Source organism: Leucopleurus acutus (assembly GCF_964270905.1).
Source record: "Leucopleurus acutus genome assembly, chromosome: 19".
Taxonomy (NCBI): Eukaryota; Metazoa; Chordata; class Mammalia; order Artiodactyla; family Delphinidae; genus Leucopleurus; species Leucopleurus acutus.
Window position 1 is genome coordinate 53,727,693 of NC_139161.1, and position 22,350 is coordinate 53,750,042.

The window sequence follows — 22,350 nt, forward strand, 5'->3', positions numbered from 1 at the left end:
GCCTTCCTGCTGACCTTTCTGGTTGGGATGTTTCAATAAAAAAACTGGCAAAGCTTGGTTTGCTTTAGGCTATACGGCCTCTTTCTACCGTAACTACGAGGGTGCCACGGTGACTCAAAAGGCAGAGGTGCCAAAAGAGTCAAGAATAACAAGTCATCGGTTACCAGCATGGACGGCAGAGAGAAGGACCAGTGAGTTACCTTCTGCCCTCACGAGAAACACGTGGGTCCTGTGAATCCGAAGTAATCAAGGGAAAGATTAACGGGAAAGATGGGTTCTCAGGGTGCGGGTTCCGGGCCAGAATGTGCCCCTTGCAAGTCGTCTGACCTCCTTCAGCCCTTTTCTTCCTCCCGTGGCCTCGAGCTGATTCTCAAGATTTAACACGTAAGGGAGAAAGTGATGAGTGAGGACCCGATGGCGGTGCCAAAGCTTCCCAGGTCACGCTCAGACCAGGCTCTCCCAGGAATGGGGAGGTGGGCAAAGGGCAAGGGGGGAGCAGCACCAAGCGGGGGCTCCGTGCGGGGATCTGAAACGTGCAGGAGCTGAGAGGCCAAGGTGCCAGACTGCCTGGTGACACGTACTGTGGCTACGAGAGTGCGATGCCTGCACAGTGCCTGCCAGCGAGAGCCACACACGAGACGGCGGTCCCGACCCCGCTGTGCGCAGGCAGGTGGGGCCGTCGGGGGGCGACAGACACTTGCCCCAACCCATCTCCAACCTGGGACTGACCCCGCCCCCAGGACAAGCGAGGGTGGAAGAGGGAGCTCACCCGAGGAAGCGGCCGTGGGCTGGGTGGACGGGGCTGCCCAGAGACAGCACGTGACATTATGCCCGATCTAATAGGAAACGCGATTCCATGCTCCAACTTGGGGCGAATTTGCTGAATGAGGTAGTTCCCTCCTGACCTCTGCAGGCAGGGCCGGTCTGGGGAAACAGGAGGCAGGCATTCTTCCCAAGGCTCCCAGTGATGAAAAGCAGCAGAGAAGAGCCAGGATGTGGGCTCCCAGAATACGCAATGGGGAAAAACAAAGAGGGAGGGCTGCTGCAAAGGATTCTGGGTGCGGGCTGTTGAGCTGAAAGGTGCCTTCTAGCCACGATTCTGATCCTGACACTTGGCTTGGAGACAGAGACCTCTCTCCCCCGCCCTTCCAAAGCCCTGGAGACAAGCGGGCTGGCTGGAGGAAGGGCCTCGGGGCTTCCAGGGGCGTGAGCGTGTGACACAGCTGGCTCTGGGTGGGGAGGGGACCTCTCTGGTGCTCAGCAGGGACCACAACGTTCCAGCCTCGGTGTGTTCTCGGAGTGGCAAGCACGGCATGGGACTTGGGGGGGCTTCAACCTCGGAGACAAGGGCAGGGCTGCGGATCCATCTTCTCGGCCTGGGAACACTGGGGAGCTCCCCACGGGGCCATCCGGGCCGCCCTTCTGGCTTCACTGTCCCCTCTCCTCAGTGGACCAGGAGAGCGGGTGGGAGGGCAGCCCCGCTTGGGAGCAGGTCCCCCCCTGGCAGGAGTGCCACCTCCTCTGCGTGGGACCCCAGCCCCTCCTCGGCAGGACCCCCCAGGCCGTGTGTCTAGATCTCCATGTCCACGGGGCGGATGTTGCCCGTCTTGTGCTCCCTGACCCACAGCTCCCTGTCTTTGGCTGGGTCCACTTTTCGAAGCAGTTGGTCCACAGGCTCGACTGTCTGCAAGGGATGGAGAAGAGGGATATCTTCAGAGGCAGCGGCCGAGCCAGGGACATATCCTCTGAACCACGCTGCTTACACCCTCGTGCCCGTCAGAGCAGCCTCTCTAGAGGGCTGTGAGGCCCCGGGGAGGCCCGTGCGAGGGACAGACGTGGCAGGGGCTGGAAGACCCGGGGGCCTGAAGCTCTGGCCTCTGCCCTGCTTTCCCTCGTGCATGTGACCCTCCAGACGTCAGGGTGGATGAAAGGGCAGGTGGCCCAAGGGTCTGTGACCTGTTTCTCCTTCCATCAGTCTCCACATTTACCACCTGAGAACAGGTCAAATGGAACGTCGGCTTGAGAGGTTTTGAATAGTTCCAGCATCGTAAGAAATTCGCCAGGGGAGGCAAGGACATCTCCAGCTATTTTAACTATCGTGACGCATCTATGTGACGCACTCGGGATGGATTCACAGGGACATCCGGGGTAACTGACATGTCCATCCCAGGAGGTCACCCACAGGCCCGAGCCCGTGCCCACCTGCCAGACAGATTCATCTGTAGCAGCTCCTTGACCTGCCACCACGGCACAGGGCCATGGCTCTCCCCGGCCCCATGCCCCCCAGGGGCCCCGCTGGCCTCGGCCCGGGGAACTCACGCTTTGGTTGAACATGTCCGTCTCGTGCCGCAGCTGCGTGTACTGGCACAGATGCTGCCGGATCATCTCCACCCTCTCCACCTCCAGCCGTTCCAGCTCCTGCAGAGGAGGAAACCGGCAGAGACCTCTGGGGGTGTCCCTTCCACCTGGGGACCTTCCCCACCATGCGGGTCCCACAGCCTCCTATACACAAAACACAGATGCTGCCTGCTTATCCCCCATCCTGCCTGACCCTCTGGGGTCTGACGAGGAACCCAGCCCGTATCTGGGAGTGAAGGTGTAGCTGACGGCACAGCAGTTACTGTCTCCTGACTCTCGTTCTGCCAGGCGTGGTGGGTGCTAAGGGCTTTACGGGCACTGCTTAATTGTCCTCATCACAACTGTAAGAGGTTCTCTTCTTACCCACATTCTCCAAACAAGGGAATGAACACCTACAGAGGTAACATCGCTTGCCCACAGCGACAGGGAATTATGGGAGCAGCAGCAGCATTTGCACCAGGGTCTGTCGTGCCCTTAATCACGCGTCTGCACCGGTGCAGCCACAGCCCCAGCCCCTGATGGCGTGGAGAGATGGAACACGTGCAGAAGCTTCTGCACCTCCAACTCTTGGGGCTTTGTCCCCGGGCCTCTGCTGAGCGGCCTCGTCTCCTCTGTCCACCCCAAGCGCTGCGGGGCAGGTCAAGGGAGCCAGGAGGGCCGGGAGCAGGGTGGCCACTGTCAAAGGGAAGAGCGGAGTGTTTGCCCTTTGGATCCTAGGTGGCCCCGCATCTTTGGAATTTAGGACATCTGGCCGCTCTTCTGTGCACAACTAGGTCACTGTTCAGGTGATTAACCTGGGCACAGGAAGTAAAGCAGGGAGTTTAATTAGGAGATTAACCAGGAGGAAAACGAGGTCACTGCGCCCGGGGGAGGCCTCTAATCTGCTCTGGTGGACTGGCACCTGGGGAAGGCGGAGGGTTAGTCTCATGCTGGACAGACAGATGGACGGCGGTGGCTTGGGGGCAGCGGGACGGTGTGGTAAGCACCTGGCATGATGCCTCCTTTCTCATCTGGCCCCATGACCCACGTGCCAACCCCGCTTCACCCCCTTCAGCGGGTGCTGACTTCACAGAAATACTCAACTTGGTTATTTTTCCTAAAGCGACCACTGTCTGCTTGGTTGACGCTGACCCCTCGGAGGATGCAGCACGAGCGCATTGTCGCCCGTGTTCACACAGCTAGGAAGTACCGGGGCAGGGATCTGAGTCCACACAGGCTGGTCCGGAGTTGAGGTCTCAGTCCCAACACTAGAGCAGATCTAATGACCATCTCCACGGTCACCTCCACCCCATTGCCTGCACATCCACCACCATCCACCCAGGGATTCCTGAGCGCCCGCCCCTGCACGGACAAGCGTATGCATCTCTGGTCACTCACCAACGTGGTGGTCACCATCTCTTCAAACCACTTGGACTGGGCCTGGTTGTAGAGGTCCACACAGCGCATGAGGTCATCTCCTGGAAGGGCCAAGGCCACTGTCATACTCTGTCCTGTCCTCACCATGGCCGCCTTCTCCCACCTGCACCCCACAGCCAGGGTGATGGAGGCCACCAGAAAGTTGGGGGGTGGAGAGGATGAACAGAGCAAGAGAAGGGGGCAGCCCAGCCTTATGAGAGGCCGGCTTCAGAGTGTCTATCTGAACTAGACTCCAGACACCAAAAGCTCAGGAAGGGGTTTTCTCAGTAAGAATATATATACGGTAGGGGTGTGGGGCGGGTACTCCTAGGACCCCCAACTCTATCATGAGCCCAAGAAATGCTTCCTCTTCTAAAGATGGGAGTTTCATTTCACATTGGAGAGTCCTGCTTGGTTGAAACATGTGTCTCAAGCAACTTGCTACTAGTTAAAGAAGGGAAGTTTGCAAATCACGTGTGTGTGTGTGCGTGTGTGTGCGCGCATGTGTGTGTGCACGCGTGTGTGTACATGCAGCAGCAAAGGGTGGGTGGGAAGGGAATGAGCTCTTTCTATAGTATTTTATTTCATAAGAGAGAGATCTGAAACAAACTATTTAACAAACTGCAAGTAATTGCAACATTACTAAGGTCCCAGCGTCCCAGACCCTTGCTACACAGAACACAGTTCCTGGGCCAGCAGCATCAGTACGCCCTGGGAGTTTGCTCAAAATGCAATCTCAGGATGTTTCCGAGACCTAGTGAATCAGAAACTATTTCCACAAGATCCTCAGGTGATCCCCGTGCACATCACAGTTGGAGAAGCACAGCTTGGTCTGCATGTAATTTCCTGATCATCACAGGGTGCCAGAGAGAGGAAGTCATCGTGGTTTCTGCTCATGATGGGAAAACCCATGAGTGAACCCAGAGATAATGATGAACTCTTCAAAGGGATTCCTATAATGGCATCACCTTGCTCATGTGGGTTCAGATATGAAAGTGAAAGAAAGTGGGCAGAGTTATGCCCACATGACCCAGGGCCTGGCTCAGGGCCCCCTCCCCAGCGAACCATACACCATTAGCTGGGAGCTAAGCCTTGAGTAACAGAACCCCAAATCAAGGCTCTGTTCATTTTTCCCTTGGTTCAAGGCCAAGACTGGGCCCTTGATCCCAAGAAAGACTGAACTATAGGGAAGAAAGTGGATATTTCATTGCAGATGCATTCCCACCGAGAGCTTGTGCCTGACCGTGGGCGGGGTCACCCTATAAACACAGTGTGAAACTCCCAAAGCCCTATTTGTTGATCCTGATTTTGACAACATGCTTCAGGAACTTCTGCAACATCAGGAAATAGTATAGGTGAAGGTAGGTGTGTCTCTTCTCTAGGCATCCCAAGGGTTTGAAATCAGGCCCTTTTGAACAGTACAGGTTAAGGACATGGATTCTGGAACCAGATCTGGGCTGTCACACAGCTCCACTGTTTACTAGCCGGGCAATCTTGGACAAGTTGATTCACCCTGCCTGTGCCTCAGTTTTGTAATCTGTAAAACGGGGATAATAATGGTACCTTCAAAGAGCCACAGTGAAGATTAAATAAGCACACACCCCCCCAAAAAAAGAAAAGAAAAAGAAAACACAAAGAACAAAATAAAAAGATAAACAACTTACGAAAAATATTTGCAATTCAAATGACAAAAAGTTCATTTTCCTTATCAATCAATCAATAAGAACAAGACCAGCCATTTGACATAAAAATGGGGAGAGCATATGAATGAATCATAAAAAAAAAGCCACGATGATTTATAAGTCTAGTTTTAAAATGCTCAACTCCTCTCAAAAAGCATGTAAATTAAACTAGAAACAAAATACTATTTTTCACCAGATCGTTACAATGTCAACATCTGAGAGCAGTCCGTGCTGTCAAAGAGTTTAGGGGACAGGCGTTCACAGAGCTATTGGTGGGCGCCCCTCTCTGGAAAGCAACTTGGAAACAGCTATCCAAATGAATACAAGCCTCTGACCCAGAAAGCCCGACCCCATCTCTACACTGTCTATACGCAGGTTCTGTTCCCCCCACCCCTGAGGTGCATTTACAGTAACAGCATCGCTGGCATCGGCAAAAACTCTGAAACAATCCAAAAGGCTTACAAAAATCAATTAGGGGAATGATGAAAGAAATCTGGATATGATCACACACCTGCACGCTATTCAACTATTTAAGAAGTACATGAATGGATGGGGAAATAAATTTATGGGGGATGGAACAGAGCTAGCTCTAAGATATATCAATTAAAATATAAGTTCAGAACACAGTGTCATATGATTTTATGTCTATGAATTTTTTTTATTTTTTTTTTTTTGGGCTGTGCTGTGCAGCACGTGGGATCTTAGTTCCCCGACCAGGGATCGAACCCGGGCCCCCTGCATTGGACGCACGGAGTCTTAATCACTGGACCGCCAGGGAAGTCCCTATAAATTTAAATATTAAAAAACATTAAAAAAAATTAAAACACTAGGATGTGTTGATGGTGATTATATCTGGGGAATAAGACTTTATATTCTTACGTGTTGATTAAAATTTGTCAAGCAGCAATATTGTCTTTGTAATATAATTTTTTAATAGTTTAATAAATTAAACTAATTTAAATGTGCCTCTCCCATCCTTGGGTTCCCTTTCCTACTCCCAACAAGTGTATTGTGGCTTCCGTTTCTGCATCCAATACTTTACCACTGTGCATTAAAGACCTTTATATAAAATGCTGTATTTATATTACGCTATTTTGTTATGACATGTTTATACCACCTTATTTCGAAATGTCACGAAGGTGGCTGTTTCATCCTATAATGAACTAATTATACCAGGTCCACCAGAAGTTGGGGTGAAAGGGATTTAGAGACCATCTAATCCAAACCCTAGTCCCACAGCACACATTTTAATCCCAGACAGCAAAACGCATTGTCCTTGTACACCATGAAACTGGTTTTTTAGAAATATTTAACAATTTTCTTTTTTAGATTACTGTCTCTCACTGGTTTTTCTCCCCCTTCCTTGTGCATTAGCTAATTTTTACCTCTAGGTGGAAGCAGAAGCCGACTCATTGGGAAATCTTTTGTTGAAAATCTGAAATACGGTTATTTCTTTAAACAAAATGTTGACCTCTGTTCTGAGGCAGAAGCCCATCACCAGAGGTGAACCTTTGGAGTGTCACTCCCCGGGGAGGTGGGACAGCTTGGGTGGGTGTGGTTTGCACTCCCCCTAGGAGCTCCACGCAGCGACAGGACCCCTGAATTCCGGGTGCCTGGAAGAGTCTGTCCACCTCCTGGCCAGAGATCCAGGGCTTGGACCAGAAGGAGCCCTCTGGCCCAAAGGGAGGGTGTGGGGAGCCCTGTCCCCTGCCACGGCCTGGACACAGCCGGGTCTGCTCCCCGCTCCACAGTCCCCCCGCCACCCCAGCCTGTGGGATACACGTTCACGGGCACGCCATCTCTCAGCCCCTCCTGTGCTTCTGTGACCAGGTGAGGATGGACGGGGGCAGCGGGCGACGGTGCCTCACTCACCCGCCTGTGTGGACTTCCTCCGCGCCTTCTTGATGTCCTCCTCCGTCTTGTTGCTCAGCTTTATCTCCAGCTGCTGGGTCTTCATCTCCAGGTCTCTCTGCCGCTCCGTGAGGGCTTTCCGGGCCTGGGGTCCAAGGACGTGAAGCTGTTCATGGGCTCAGAGCCAGGAAGGGCCTACGGGGCACACGGGGCCTGGCTTCCCCTTTTCCAGGTAAGAGTCCTTTCTTTTCCCTGCTTTTGTGGATGAGGCCACAGTGGCTCCGACAGGCTAAGCAGCTAGACCAGCATCACCCAGCCAGTTGGGGACCACGTGGGGGCTGCAAAGCATCCTCTCATCCCCATCTCTTGGCCCAGAGCAAGCCTCTCAGAGCGTGTTTCCACCGGAGCGTGTACACGTCCTGGGGACCCAAGCGGTCCTAAAATCACAGCTTCTCCGGGGTGGCAGGGACCACAAAGGTCGACATCACTTCCCAGCAGTGCTTAGCAGCTGGCAGCGTCAGGCTCCCCATTCTGGGGCAGGAAGGGCCCTGTGGTGGCAGCTGGTGGGGATTCCGTCAGGAGGGAATCTGCCAGGTGAGACCCAGGCAAAGGGGCCCCATGTGGACCGACAGCACATCCAGGCTCCGAGACCCACGGAAGCAGGGTGTACCTCGTCTCATGGGCCGGATGGAGGCCCCCAGGCCCTCCACGGCAGGTGCAGCCACGCCCACTCCCACTCAGAATCTGAGCACCGGGGGGAAGCGGCCCACCTACCCTTTGGCTGGGGGAGGGGGATTTCATACTCCCCACCCCTCCAGATCCTATCACAGGGGGACAAACCTCTGCCTCGGCACACGGAGCCCCTGCTGGTTCCCAGCCCCCTCCCCTCCAGCAGGACCCTCCCACCCTGGCACCCTGGGCCTCACCTTCTCCACCGCGGCATAGCGGCTGGCGAGCTGCTTGCGGAGGTCTGCAATGTGGTGGTCACACTTCTTCATGTCCTTCTTGAAGTTCTCGCGGAAGTTCATGAGGGGCTTCTCCACCTCACTGTGAAGCTGTCGATGGGGGAGACACACTCAGGACCCCGGGGCAGCAGCTGCAAGTGGAGGGAGGGGGCGCTGCCCCCGACCCTGCAGGCGAGGATGGGGGGCCTTCCCACCGGAAGGTCAGAGACAAGTGGCTGCTGATCTGGTAGCGGTCGAGGAAGTCACGTCAGCTGGCCACGTCCCAGCGTTCACACCAATGGACGGGTTAGCACCTGGAGCCTTCGAGTCCCTTGTGGGCACCCCCTTCCTGCGCTAAGTCCCCAGAGCTTCCTCTAGGGCTTTGCTCAGGTGTCCGGCTCCCTTTCTTTCCAACCCGGGAGCTTTCTCGGGGCAGAACCCAAGCCACCATCTCTGCGTCCCCAAGCACTTAACACAGGGACTGCTGCGTGGGCGACATTTAATCAGGTGATCTCGGGGCAGCTCTACTTATTGGACAGCTACTACGTGCCACGTGCTGAGACTGCAGAGGATCTGCTCACGGTCTGGATGTCGAGGAGGTCTTGTTAGGAGCTCAGGGCCACCCCCCGCTTCCTGAACTGTGCCTGCTGGTCTCTGCATGGAGGCTGGCGCAACCCCACCGCACCGGAATGAACTGGCCTCGCACCCCCAGGGACAGAGGAGGGTCCTTTAGGCTCTGAGAGGTGCTGGGTGAGGATGGTTTTCGAGCTTTTTCCTTCTCTTCATTCCTTCCCTCTCTCCCACTCCACTCTCTCTGCAAGGAGAACATTTACTTAAAACTTTTGCGGGGGGGCTGTGAACATGAGACGTATCTGATAAGAAAACAGATAAATGTGGACCTGCTGTGGTCAAAGTCACAGCCTAGAGCCCCCCCGATTCAGCCTCTCAGAGCCCCACCCATTGGCACCCTTGGGCCCCCTCAATCTGCCTTCCAGGGTCCCTCAGCCTCCATCCGCCCCTCTGGGAAGCAGAGCTGAACTTCCCTGGATGGACGACATCCCACCTCGGGGGTTCTGTGATCGCTCTCCTCCTCCCCTTCACCAGGCCCCTTCTTCCTACATTATCTTTTCCCCAGAGACCTCAAGGACAGACGTGTTCCTGGTCCTAAAGCACCGATTACACATCACTGTGAGCTCTAGGAGGGTGGGGGCCACGCCGGCTTGGTCACTGCTGTGTCCGCAGCCTCCGGCCGGAGCTGGTGCACAGTGGGTGACCCTTCTCTACTTAGCTCTTCAGGGCCCAATGCCCCGGGTGACAAGACGATGCTTTGTTGGTGGACAACCTTCAGAGACTAACAGAGAGCGGGCTGCACAAACGCCCTTCTCTTCCTCCTGTTGGTCGTAACGTCCGCTATCATTTTTTTGAGCCCTTGGAAGCTTCCTTGCACAGGAAAACACCCCCATCTGGTGGCAGTTTGTAAGATGCCACAAACTCGAGCGCTGCTGAGAACAAGAAAACACCTTCCCCACACAGGTTAGGCTTTGAGGGAGGAGGGGGAGGGGCTGCATCACTGGCTGCCGTGGGAACCGGCTCCTGCCGGGGGCTCTATGTGGGTTAACTCAGCCTGTTGACCCAGTAACTCCGCGGTCTCTTTCTGAGGGATTTCCAGACTTCATGTACCCAGGAGTGACCTCGCAGAGGATTATCAATACTCAGGAGTCCTGGGCGCTGGCCCCAGATTCTGTGGTCTGGAGAAGGGCCCAGGATCCTGCCAACACACCCAAGCTCTCCCCCAATTCCAAATGATGTTCTGGAAACATCGTGCTACTGGCTGTCAGAAGCGTTCAACCCCGTGGATTGCAGACCCATGGATTCTCCCTCTGTATTTTAAGTACTTTGAAAATAAGGCTAATTTTTTTCTTTAAGAAAGCTGGCTGGGTGTTTTTTAATACTCATTCTTAACGTTTAAGCATCTCTGGCGAACCAGGAGGCAGAAGCCCTCCCTGGAAGCTTGTCCGCATGAACTTGAGCTGGGCTGGCCTGGATGCCACAGGCTACTGAAGCCGTTTGGTTTGCCTTTCAGAATTCCTGTCTCCTCCTTTCGTGTCACTCATCAGAAGAGAGTAAGAGAAAACTCAAGTTGGCAGGAATTTCAGAGACCACAGGGAGACCTCGGAGACACTGTGGGTTTGGGGCCCGACCACCACAATAAAGTGAAGACTGCAATAAATAGAGTCACATGGATGTTTTTGGTTTCCCAGTGCACATAAAAGTGCTGTGCACACTATACTGTAGTCTGCTAAGTGTGTAATAGCTTTATGTCTTAAAAATGCACATACCGGGTCTTCCCTGGGGGCGCAGTGGTTAAGAATTCGCCTGCCAATGCAGGGGACACAGGTTCGAGCCCTGGTCTGGGAAGATCCCACATGCCACGGATCAACTAAGCCCGTGTGCTACAACTACCGAGCCTGCACTCTAGAGCCCACGAGCCACAAGTACTGAGCCCCCGTGCCACAACTACTGAAGCCTGTGTGCCTAGAGCCCGTGCTCCGCAACAAGAGAATCCACCACGATGAGAAGCCCGCACACTGCAACAAAGAGTAGCCCCCCTTCGCTGCAACTAGAGAAAGCCCACACATGGCAACGAAGACCCAACGCAGCCATAAATAAATAAATAAATAAATTTGTTTTAAAAAATGCACATACCTTAATTTTTAAAATACCTATTGCTAAAAAAATGCTAACCATCATCTGACAACGCAGGGTCGCCGCACACCTTCAATTTGTTAAAACAAAACAAAACGAACTACACACACACTAAAGCAAAGTGCTATATTAAACAAGGTATGCCTGTATCTAGTCCAGTGGGTTACTAAGAGTTGTGAAATCATTTTAGTGGGTCAGGACCTGCTTTTAGATGAGCATAGCCCAGACACGAAAATATCAGAGTGCATTTTAGGCAGAAGGATAAGTAGTTTCACAAACAGCTGTTTTAGCCACGTACATGTGTATCTGTATGCGGATATCTGGAGGTGGATACCTGTGTGCTCCAGGTGGCCATGGAGAATGTATAACGGTGGGCCACAGTCAGGTAAGGTTCAAGTCACTGATCTGGTCCAACCTCTTCATTTCACACATGAAAAAAATGGAAGCTCAGAGATGCTAAGTGACTTGCCCAAGGTCATAAAGCTTGTTAGTGATGGCACTGACATAAAAGTCATGTCTCCTGAGGCTCACTGTGCCCCCCAAAATCTTCTGGCTGAATGCATGGCCTCGACTGCAGGATTAGATTTTCTCCCATCAGAAGGGATTTTTCTGTTCTCCCTTCTTCACCCAGAAGCGGGTATAACTTCCTTTATATATAGCAATCTTATTTCTCTACCAGCCTGTTGCTATGAACAATGGCTCGAGCTAGGAGACTAGAAAAGCCTAAACGATTCCTGAAATGAAATTGCGTTTCTTAAAGAGCTCTCGCCCCCGACACAGAACATGCAGGGTGGAATTTTTCAACGAGCCTTTTGGAGCAGACGGTAGAATGCATGTCGCACACATGGAGCCGTATTATCCAGGGCGGACGGATACTCTTTGGAGCCTTTTCAAGGAATTGTCACACAACCACTGGGCTGCCACCATGACTGCCCGAGGGCACCGACACCGACCGATGGGCTGGAGGCAGCAGACATTCTTAGAGAAACATCTATGTGTGAATTTTGTGTGAACCTTCTTCAGAAGCCTCCCGTCAGCTATCTGAAGTCAGCCCTGAATTAAAACATCCCGGCATTTGGAGGGCCGGACTGCACTGCCCTGGACAGTCCTTAAGAGAGGGCAGAGTGCTCTTCAGAACAGGGTTCTGTGTTTTAAATGCCACTGGTCCGCCCGGAGAAAAGGTCTGGGGGTCAAAGCTGCAATTCACTCAGTCCTCTCCTCTGCTTCCTCAGCAGCTGAGCCCACTTGGCTGTGTGACCACTGGCTGCGATTTAACCCCTCTGTTCCTTCTCATTTGTGAAACGGAGATGCTGTCTTGAACAGTAGCTGATAAAATTGAGGGAGATGAATTATATCCTACACCTAACACTTACATCACCGTGATACTGTGATATAATAACCAATATATATTTTGCTTTTTGTCCCCAGCTCCTGGCTGGAGCTCCTAGAGCCTTTGCAATTTCCTAAACAACAAAGGTCCCAGGAGCATCCTTTGGTCTAATATTTGGTCTCTGACCCACTGTTCCTGATACCAAGCTCCTACATCCCTTGGAATTTCCTGGGTGATAGGAGGGTCTTTTGTTCGAACGAGGCACCTCTGCCTGGGCTCCTGGACGGGGGCTGGTCACCACAAAGACCAAGCCATGATTAGAAGCTTGTAACTTTCAGCCCCCTCCCCATCACTTGGTAAGGGGGAGAGGAGAGGGGCCGGAGACTGAGTTAATAATTGATTCTGCCTATGTGATGAAACCTCTATAACAATCTGTCAATCTCAGGGCCCAGAGAGCTTCTGGACTGGTGAACACACTCAGACGTGAACACACATCTCTAGCCTTTATCCTATCCTTTATATATAATAAACTGGTAAACCTAATAAGTGTTCCCCTGAGTTTCGTGAGCTCTAATCAAACCTGAGGAGGGGGTCACGGGAACCCCTGATTTGTAGCCAAGTTGGACAGAAGTTGTGGGTAACCTGGGGACCCACTTCTTATGATAGCCATCTGAAGTAGGGTTGGTCCTGTAGCACTGAGTCCTTAACCTGCAGGATCCTATGCTGACCCTGGGGGAGTCAGTGTCAGAACTGAATTAAACTGTAGGACCCCCAGCTGGGGTCAGGGAATTGGTTGGCGTGGGGAAAACCCACCCAGTTTGGTGACCAGACGTACTGCTGTGAGCAGCAGTAGCAAAAGGAAAGATTAGAGGAAAACACTGCACGGGGGGGCGTGCTCTGTCACCCGCTGGGCACCTTACGGACGATCGAGAATCGGGCGGCCTGCTGATGGAGAGTAAATGCCACCAGGAGTCCTGGGGCTGCGGCAGGCGACCCTTCAGAAGCTCGCAGACCCGGCTCCCAGTCCCATCACAGTGGCAGCCTCTGCATGCATCTCACAGTCAACGGAAGTTTCCACCACCGCAGAAGCTGGAGCTGCTGGGGGCTAGGAGGGAGAAGGGAGACCTAAAGGGAACACTACCGTGATCGACAGCTTAAAAACAACTCCCTGCTTTGTACGCAAGGCTCAAAAGAGACCCATTCACGGAGCTCCCTTCTCTCCCAGTACTTGAGAGGCAAGTTCCTTGCCAAGTGTTGGTGTCTGAGGTTAGTGTGCCACTGCTGGCCCAGGAATTCTCACTCACATCTGGGTGTCAACTCAGTCTTGGGGCTCCAGCATCCTTCAGGAGCAGGGAGCTGGTAACGCACTGTTTTTCCTCCCAGCCCAGCTCTTTATAAAGCTCCTTCACACATCTCAGCCGTACGAGTCACTCATCCTGCCCTCGGCGTGCGGAGAACCATCACGGGGTGGGGTGGAGATCTGGATACAAAGTCAGTTTCCTGGCTTCCATAGCGCACTAAGCCCAGAAATGCAACTGTTGTGGAAGAAGCGCTAGAAAAGACATAGGACCTGGGAGCACTGAGTACGGAAGGGGCAGCCATCTTTGTGGCATCCTCCTCCTTTACACCCTGATGTTAAGGGAGGTAGTGTACACCCTGCTGTTAAAATGTGGGTTCAGGGGCTTCCCTGGTGGCGCAGTGGTTGAGAGTCCGCCTGCCGATGCAGGGGACACGGGTTCGTGCCCCGGTCCGGGAAGATCCCGCGTGCCGCGGAGCGGCTGGGCCCGTGAGCCATGGCCGCTGAGCCTGCGCGTCTGGAGCCTGTGCTCCGCAACGGGAGAGGCCACAACAGTGAGAGGCCCGCATACCGAAAAAAAATAAAATAAAAATGTGGGCTCAGAGGGTTTAAGCGCTTTGTCCCAGTGTCCTCTTGGGCTGGTGACTGTGGGAGGGCAGAAGAAAGAGCATAGACCCAGTAGGCAAAGGTCACCGGGAATGATGCCCCTCTCCAGGGGCTCTCGTCCTTCAGAAGGCAAGCATCCTAGTGGGCGGCCCCATCAGTCACGCACACTTTAGTGTGAATTTCCCCCTTAGACTCTTGGTTTATTTTCCACCTGGAAAGCAGCTAAGAGCCTGAGAGGGAATTTGGAGACAGGAGACAGGGAGTGGGGAAGAGAGGGTTGTTTGGAAACACGGAGAAATCTTGGCAGAAAGTAGGCCTCAAAAGACTAGGGGGTCGAGAGGAGATCGTCATAACTTCAGAAAATATTTATTGACATCTACTATGTACCAGGCACCACTCTGAGTCCTGAAGACAGAGTGAGTAGGAGAGAAACATCACTGTCCAAGGGCACAGTGCTAGAGTCTTTTGGACCAATGGAAAGAAGGGTCAGCTACCTAGTCTGACATTGTGTAACAGACACAACAAAACAAAAAAGTTCTCCCTTCGAAATAGTCTAGTCTCTCCCGACAGTAAGAAGAGATAGAAAATGCCAATGCATTCCTTTGAAAGCCAAGCAACACAGAAGTGCAGTTTCATCACTCAGGGGCTCACCCGAGAAACTGAGGGGCACCTACCCTCACCTCGCAGACGTGTGCTGGGGTTAATCGCACCGGCTCATCAGAGCTCAGGGTTAAATTTGGAGGAATTTTGTGAGTTGGTTGTTAAAGACAGCCAGTATTAAAAATGAAATGATCCAAACTTAAAATTAACAAACTATATTAAAAACAAAGGTAATACATATCCTCATACCCTCCTGACTCCATCTGACTCTTATGCACGCTCTTGATGGACGTGTATGATTACTGATGCTATTTTGTTGGTACAGGGGGAGCACGGTCTAATGGTAGCATCTCTTCCCGACTCGAGATTTACACCATGGAAACTGTGCAACACCACACCCTGGAGAGACCGTTGTTAGACGTTCAGCAGCACATCGGTGCGTAGGACCAACCCAGGGAGGGCTTACCTTGGCGGAGAACTTGAGGTGAACTTCAGCCTCGTCGGCAAGGCTCTTCTTCACCTGCGCCCACGCTTCTCCCAGGGAGCTGCAACACCAAGGAGTCGATGAAGCTCGGGGAGGCCACGTCGACCTCAGGTCAGAGGCCACGGCCCTCCCTGAGAAAGGATGGTGGGTCTTGACCCCGAGTCCCGGGGGAGCGTACGACACAAGAGACCGTGGACTTGGACGAGACAGAGGCCAGGCACAAAAGAAACCTGAGCGCCACGCCTCGACCTATGTGAGCAGAGGAGCCCTCCCGAACCAAGCTGAGAGAACAGGCGGCAGCAGACAGTCGAGTGCCTGGGGAAACACCCAGAAGCCCAGAGGACTGGGGAGGTGTGAGAGGGAGCTGGGGTACAGTGCCGTGAGGACCCTACTACCTGGCCCATTACTGTCTCCGGCCTTCCTGTCGCTCCTCCCTGGTTTACTGTTGAGGGTTGGAAACGCCCGCTGGCAAGCCAGGGAAGGAGAACGGATGCCTTTTCAGGGAGAAGCCCTTCTCAAACAGAAGGCACCACGCAGCCCTGCTTGCGGGCGAACCTCCAGCGGCCTGACTTCCAAGGAGGGCAAAGATGGACCACCCGGGTCTAGGAGCCTCTTAGGGAAGGCCACACAGCAGAGGAGGCTCGCCAACACCATCCTCAGGAGCACGGCCCCCCGCTAATACCTATTCTGGACTGTGAACCGCGGTGCTGCCCACAGCCGACCAGAGAGGGGCAACGTCCTCTAAGCGAAATAACTTTTCCACTGGTAGGAGATGTTCCAAGTAGAAGAAATCTCCTAAGCCCCCCAGACTCTTGAACGCAGGCCCCCGCGCCCCCGTCTCCCTGATTGGGAATTCCTGAACCTCGATGACCTTCAAAACGACACTCCTGCACGTCTGCTCGAGACCTCTCCACCCAGCTGGTAAACCCGGGCTGAATGGTCCGTTGACTTAACTTCATCAAAAAGCCACTTCCCCCAGAGAATTCATTACACTTGAGGGGCAGAAAGCTGATTCAAAGACAGCAGGCTGCGAGGCTTCTGGGTTTTGAGCCGAGCGGCCAGCAGCTGAGAATTACCCAACAGGACAGAACAGAACCGATCTCTGTGGTCAGAGTCCGGGCCTGTGTGCTCATGGTGCTGGCTCAGGCCGAGGCGGCTGTATATGGGAAATGACTGATGGATTTTATCTTGGCAGCAAAGAAAGGTCCCCTCAGGTGATCCCAGCTGGGGGGCCCACCCGAGAAGAGATGGACTGAGAATCGGAGCGATCCAAGCTGCTGGCATTTGTCTTGGCCTGAAGGGCCTGGGCTCCCGGGAGCTGGGCTGGGCCCACGCTGGGTGGCCTGGCTCCTTACCCGACTGGGCGGACGGATAGGGGGTCCAGGGTGGGGGGAGGAGGGAGTGGAAGCGGTCACGATAGTCATACAGATATGGGATCGGAACAGCAGGTCCAGAAAGAGACTCGCCCAGATGCAGGCGATGCGCTTGCAGCAAAGGTGCCAAGTATCTCAATGCAGAACAGACAAGCCTTTCAAGAAATGGCCCAGGGACAACTGTACATCCACAGGGAAGAAAGGAATCCCGCCCCTGACCTATGCCACACACAAAGACGATCTCAAGATGGATCACACAGCTACAGGGAAAGCCAACAAGCTTACGGAAGCAGTCCCAGGAGGAGGGGGAGTTTGACGAAAGGGGGCTGCAGGGGGCTTCTCCCTGCAGCTGAGCTATCGCCAGCCGGCAGGAGGTACACACGAGAGCCCAGAAGCCCTGGTGGTGCCGAGAGACTGTAAGTCTGCTGTCAGCAGAGCACGTGGTCAGTAAGTGGCCCAGGGACAGTGACAGTGGCCTGAGACTGTCATCTGAGGGTCATCGGGAGGAAAGGGCGAAAGCACAGTTTCACGCTCAGGACAATGTCCTCGGCCCCGCCTCCAGGCTGGGCCCTCATTAGTAGGAGGACGTCCCTCCAAACACTCAGCTGGGCCTGTCTGCGCTGGTCCAGCCCCGAGCAGGCCTCTCCCCTCCCAATATTCCAGCCGCCTCGGAGCCACGTCACAAGTTAGAAAAAAAGGCCATTTAGAAATTCTCTCACTGAAGAGAGATTCTTTTTCATCTGATAAGAGGTTCATGAAAAAAACAAAACAAAACCCAAAACCCGAGATATCATTTCTCACGCGGTTCCAGCTGACCGTCCGAGCCTGCCGGATCAAAACACATGTTACCGTCACAACTACCACAGGAGAGCAGAACTGGAGGCAGGACGAATCACCTGATGCTGTTTATCTACCAATGTGCACACACCCCGTGGCATCTAATGTGGACACAGCACAACTCAAGTCTCCCCGTCCGCACCTTCCTAGGCTGCCCCACACTTCTAGGCTCCGGCGTCGCGCTTGGAAAGTTTCAGGTGGACGGGCTGGCGTGCAAAGCTGTGTGTGAATGCAAAACAGTGTAGCTGCAGGTTGTGAGTAGGGGCGGGTCCAGGCGCCTCCGCAAGGAGCGTGTGTCTGGGGGTGGTGCGTGCTCGCAGGGGAGATGGGGGGTATGTGTTCCTGGCTGTGTTGCACGTGAGCAGTGCCGATGCTGGAACGTGAGCGTGTGGCGGGCTGCCCCGTGTTTGGGGGCGCACGTGTGTACGGCATGATGGCGAGGGCCGACTCCTGGCTCGTGCAGCCGGGAGCATATGCTGTGCGTGTTGGCCGGACGGAGTGTCCCTGGCAGCAGCTCAGGCTGAGGAGGTGGAAGCCTCTTCCAGAGCAGCTCTGCATTGCAGGGCATGGGGGTACTTAGGAAAGCCCCCTGCCCAGGCTGGAGGGGAGACTCCCCGACAAGCTCCCTTCCTGCCCTGGTCTCAGGCCCGGTGCAGGGAGTAGGAGGAAGCCGGAGGCAACTTCATTTATGTCCCTGGAAGAGACACTGGCTGCGCAGGACCACCCAGTGGCCTGCTGGGTCAATGAAAGCCATTCAGAGGCGGCCTCTTGGCTAGACAGCGAGCCCACACAGAGGCCCTAATCAAAGCCACATTTGGTTGGCAAAGCCCCATCGCCTGAAGGATTCAAGCCATGCAGGCAGATTTGGCCTTGTTCAACATCACAGCTCTCTGACGACCACAGCCATCCCACGACAGAATGTCTTCCATCCCCGGGGGCTCACTTCCCCTTGTAGGAGGGATTCGAACAGAGGCTGCACTGGAGGGAGGTCGGACTAGAGAGAGGACCTCGGGGGACCTTTCAACTCTAACCTCCTGGGACTCTGTATTTGTTTCAGTATTGAGGTGAAATTCACATAACACAAGATTAACCACTTTAAAGAGGATAAGCATTTACTACATTTGCCACCTTGTGCAACCATCACCTCTAGTTTCAAAACATTTTTATCATCCTGTGATGGACTGAATGTGTTCCCCAAATTCAGATGTTGCAGCTCTAACCCACGGTGTGGCTGTTATCTGGAAATGGGGTCTCTAAGGAAGTAATTAGGGTTAAATGAGGTCATACGGGTGGGGAAGAAGTGACACCAGAGAGCTCTTTGTCTCTCCTCACCGAGGAAAAGCCACCTGCAACGCAGAGGGAGCTCTCACCAGACACCAACCCTGCCAGCACCTTGACCTTGGACTCCCCAACCTCCAGAACCGTGATTAATTACATTTCTGTTGCTTAAGCCACCCAGTCTGTGGTATTCTGTTACAGCAGCCCAAGCAGATGAACACATACCCCAGAAGGAAACCTCGTACCCATTAAACAGTTACCAGTCCCCTCTTCTCCCAGCCCCTGGCAATCACCCATCTTCATTCTGTCTCTGTGGATTTGTCTATTCTGAACATTTCATATAAATGGATCATACAGTATGCAACCTTTGTGTCTTGCTTCTCTCACTTAACATAATGTTTTCGAGGCTCGTCCACATAGTAATGTGGATCAGTACTTCATTCCTTTTTATGGCTGAATAATATTCCATCATATACCCGTATATCCCACGTGGATAGACCACAATGTGTTTATGCATTCATCCTTTGATGGACATTTGGGTTGTTTCCACCTCTTGGCTATAGTGAACTGTGCTGCTACGAACATGCGTGTACATGTATTTGAATATCTGCTTTTAATTCTTTGGGATATAAACCGAGGAGTGGAATTGCTGGATCATACGGTAACCCTATGTTTAGTTTTCTGAGGCACTGCCAGACTGTTTTCCACAGTGGCTGCGTCATTTTGCATTCCCACCAACCGGTTGAAACTCTTTGTTAACAGGTGGAGCGGAGAACGCTACAGTCTTTCCCCAACTAGGGATCTTTCTGTGGCTGGGAGGGTGGGGCTGAGCCTCTCCCAGCCCGGGTCCCACCCAAGGAGGTCTGGACTGTCACAGCAGGAGGGGGAGGGGAGCCTGGGCCTCAGGCCCACAGGAGAGAATTCTAAACAAGGGGGCTGGGTGTGGAATCCTGTCACATCTAGTTTCCTACCAGCCTGCTCTCAGCGAAAGGGGAGCAGGGGTTGGCATCTGGAGGCTGGTTCCCAGCTACCAGGTGACAGGGCAGAGGGGGTCCTGACATACTCCAGCATCTGGCAGGAGGCCCTTGGCCACTAGACAGTAGATAATATACAAGTACCAACCTTGAGGGTGAATGCCCACACCTGGAGTCACGGCTGGCCAGCTGGAGCCATGAATGCCCACTTTGAACCATGAATGTTCCCCTTGAACCATGAATGCCCACCTTGAACCATGGGCACTCACCTTCAGCCAGGTCTATGGAGACCTCCCCATCCCTATGGGACCATGGCAACGATCAGTGATCAGTGAAAAGGGACCCCCCCCCCAAGTGTCCCCTCTCCTTCCCCACCCCCATCACTGTCCTCCCTACTCACCCCTCCTCCTGGGCAGCCAAGGAGTTCTGAGACAGCTTAGCTAAGTTCTTTGCATATTCTTCTTCAATCTTTATCCTGCAAAGGGAGAAAATCCAACACGTCAGCTCCCCAGCACTAGACTGTGGGTCTGACCTGCAGCCCTGCTACTTAGTAACGAACATGTAAACAAACCCGCCAGACCATAAGCTCTGCGAGTACGTGGCTCTTGTCTGTCCACCTGACACACAGTAGGTGCTTAATCAAAACACGTTGAATGAATAAATGAACGAAATTGTCTGAACCTCATCTGCGAAGTGAGGCATATGCACCGGTGTCCTAGGCTGTGCGGAGAAGAGTGGTCATTTGCACAGTTCCTAGCACAGGGCTGGACACACAGCAAACACTTAAACGAAGACGTGTAACTCATGATGGACCACGGCTGCCCCCTCTCCCAGCCCCAGAGCTCTGGGCTGAGAGCCTGCAAGGTGGCATCGGCCCCTCCGAAGCAGGAACAGAACCCCTCTCTACGTTCTCCCAGACCCCAGGGCCCCCAACTTCCAAGCCTGCAGGGTGCAAGCATTTCCATGGAAACCAGCAGTGCCCAGTTCTGCGGTGGATTCCACTTCCCCAGAGAGGGAAGTTGCCTTGGATTTCGCTTCCGGCAGGCAGGCCCTTGACACACTTTCAAGGCAGCTCTCCGGGGAGCGTTCAGTATTATCTGGCACAACCGTGTAAAATGTGTTGTCATGGTATTAGTCACTGCCTAAGTGGTCCCCCGAGGAGCTGTGCTTGTGACGACCAGAGCTGGCCAGAGGGCTGGGGCCTCAGAGAGGCCCCTGGTCCATCACTGGGCAAATGAATAAAACCCCAGAGCTGTGCCCAGGGCTGCAGCATTTGCTTCCAGGCTGATCAGGAGCCGAAGGGTGGCCTGACAGAGTCCCAGGGCAGTGTTCTGAGTCATGATCACTTCCTGCTTCGGCGCTGAGAGGCTCAGTCTCGCTCCTCCTCTCACTACCAGCTCCACCGTCTCCACATAGTCTCAAGCCTGCCTCCATCACTTCCTCTCCATCCACTCAGCCTTTAGTCCCTCCCCTCCCCAGGAGGACATGGACGGCCAGCCTCCAGCCAGGAGTTCTCTGGAGAAAGCAGATCTCACCATGTCACGCTCTCAGCTTCAAACCTCCAAAGGCTCATCAATGCCCACCGCACGCACCGGGCACGAGGCCCGTCCCCTCCAGAGCCGGCATCACTCCCCTAAGCTGTGGCCACGTGGTTTACCGGATGTCTGCCATGCCCCCACCCCCACCCCACTCCCTAGCCCCGGCCCAGCTCTCACCTCTGCACCTCAGCTCCCACCCCTCCCGGCTCTGAAAGGTCCCCCTCTACAAGACCCCAGGTGGACTGAGAAAAGTCACAGGAGTCCACCTGTCCCAGGGAAGACCAGTGTTCTCATGTGGAAGGTTCCAGTTATTTGTTAACACGACCTCTTTACTAAACTGTAAACCCTAAGCTAGGGTTTTCTAGCCGTTTTCCTCTTGGCCTGTTTCCTACTGTTGTTTTCTCACACCTGAGCTACAGAATCTCTCAATCTCCTACCAGTTTAATGGGTCATAAAATAAAGATCTGATTATACCAACAGAAAATAGGCCTCCTAAGGAAAACAGACACCTTAAAATGCCAGAGAATTGTTACTGGATTATTGTTGCTATAATTAACAGAGAAACATTTAAAAAATATATTGCCATTTACTATCAATATTTCCAGCGTGCCTTGGAAACTCCAGACGGCACACATGTGGAAGGGGGGGGTATGTGCACCTGTGTGAGTGTGCAGGTGTGTGGGTATGTGCATTACAGGGTCTCAGAACTTGGAGAGACTGAGGAAGGGGGAGATGAAGAAGGAACTTCTCTCTGTAGCTCTCCCCACTTCCATTAGGCCGACTTTATTGTTTCATCTACGGGCAGGCAAACCACTATTATAATCCCTGCACTTAACTGTAATGACCTTATCTGACTCTCCCAGTAGGCTGAGCTCCCTGAAAGCAGGAATGGGAGGGTGAGGGTTTCTGGATGCCCAGGACTGGGACATGGCTTTGGCTCAAAGATGAATTGAAAAGGTAACAGTCTCCTTTTTTGTTACGTTAAGGAACGGCTCTTCAAATGAGGGCGGCGCATGCGTAGATAAGCAAAGGGGCCAAGCAGTCTGCGTGGGGAGACATTAGGGAGCAGTGGGGACTGTGGCAAACTGGAAACACAC

At 53.5% G+C, this 22,350-nt stretch overlaps 1 protein-coding gene across 1 annotated transcript in view; it reads right to left on the reverse strand.

The window, feature by feature from the left end:
- Positions 1–1,563: 1,563 nt before the first annotated feature.
- GAS7 (growth arrest specific 7) overlaps positions 1,564–22,350 on the reverse strand; it is a gene marked incomplete at its 5' end in the record, with an annotated part of 194,518 nt that continues 173,731 nt past the window's right edge. Inside the window, 7 exons of the mRNA XM_082860940.1 lie at positions 1,564–1,684; positions 2,320–2,418; positions 3,736–3,815; positions 7,308–7,431; positions 8,213–8,341; positions 15,236–15,314; positions 20,116–20,190. Coding sequence (XP_082717066.1) covers positions 1,571–1,684; positions 2,320–2,418; positions 3,736–3,815; positions 7,308–7,431; positions 8,213–8,341; positions 15,236–15,314; positions 20,116–20,190 — 700 coding nt within the window. The 3' untranslated portion in view covers positions 1,564–1,570. The remainder of the gene's footprint in view (positions 1,685–2,319; positions 2,419–3,735; positions 3,816–7,307; positions 7,432–8,212; positions 8,342–15,235; positions 15,315–20,115; positions 20,191–22,350) is intronic.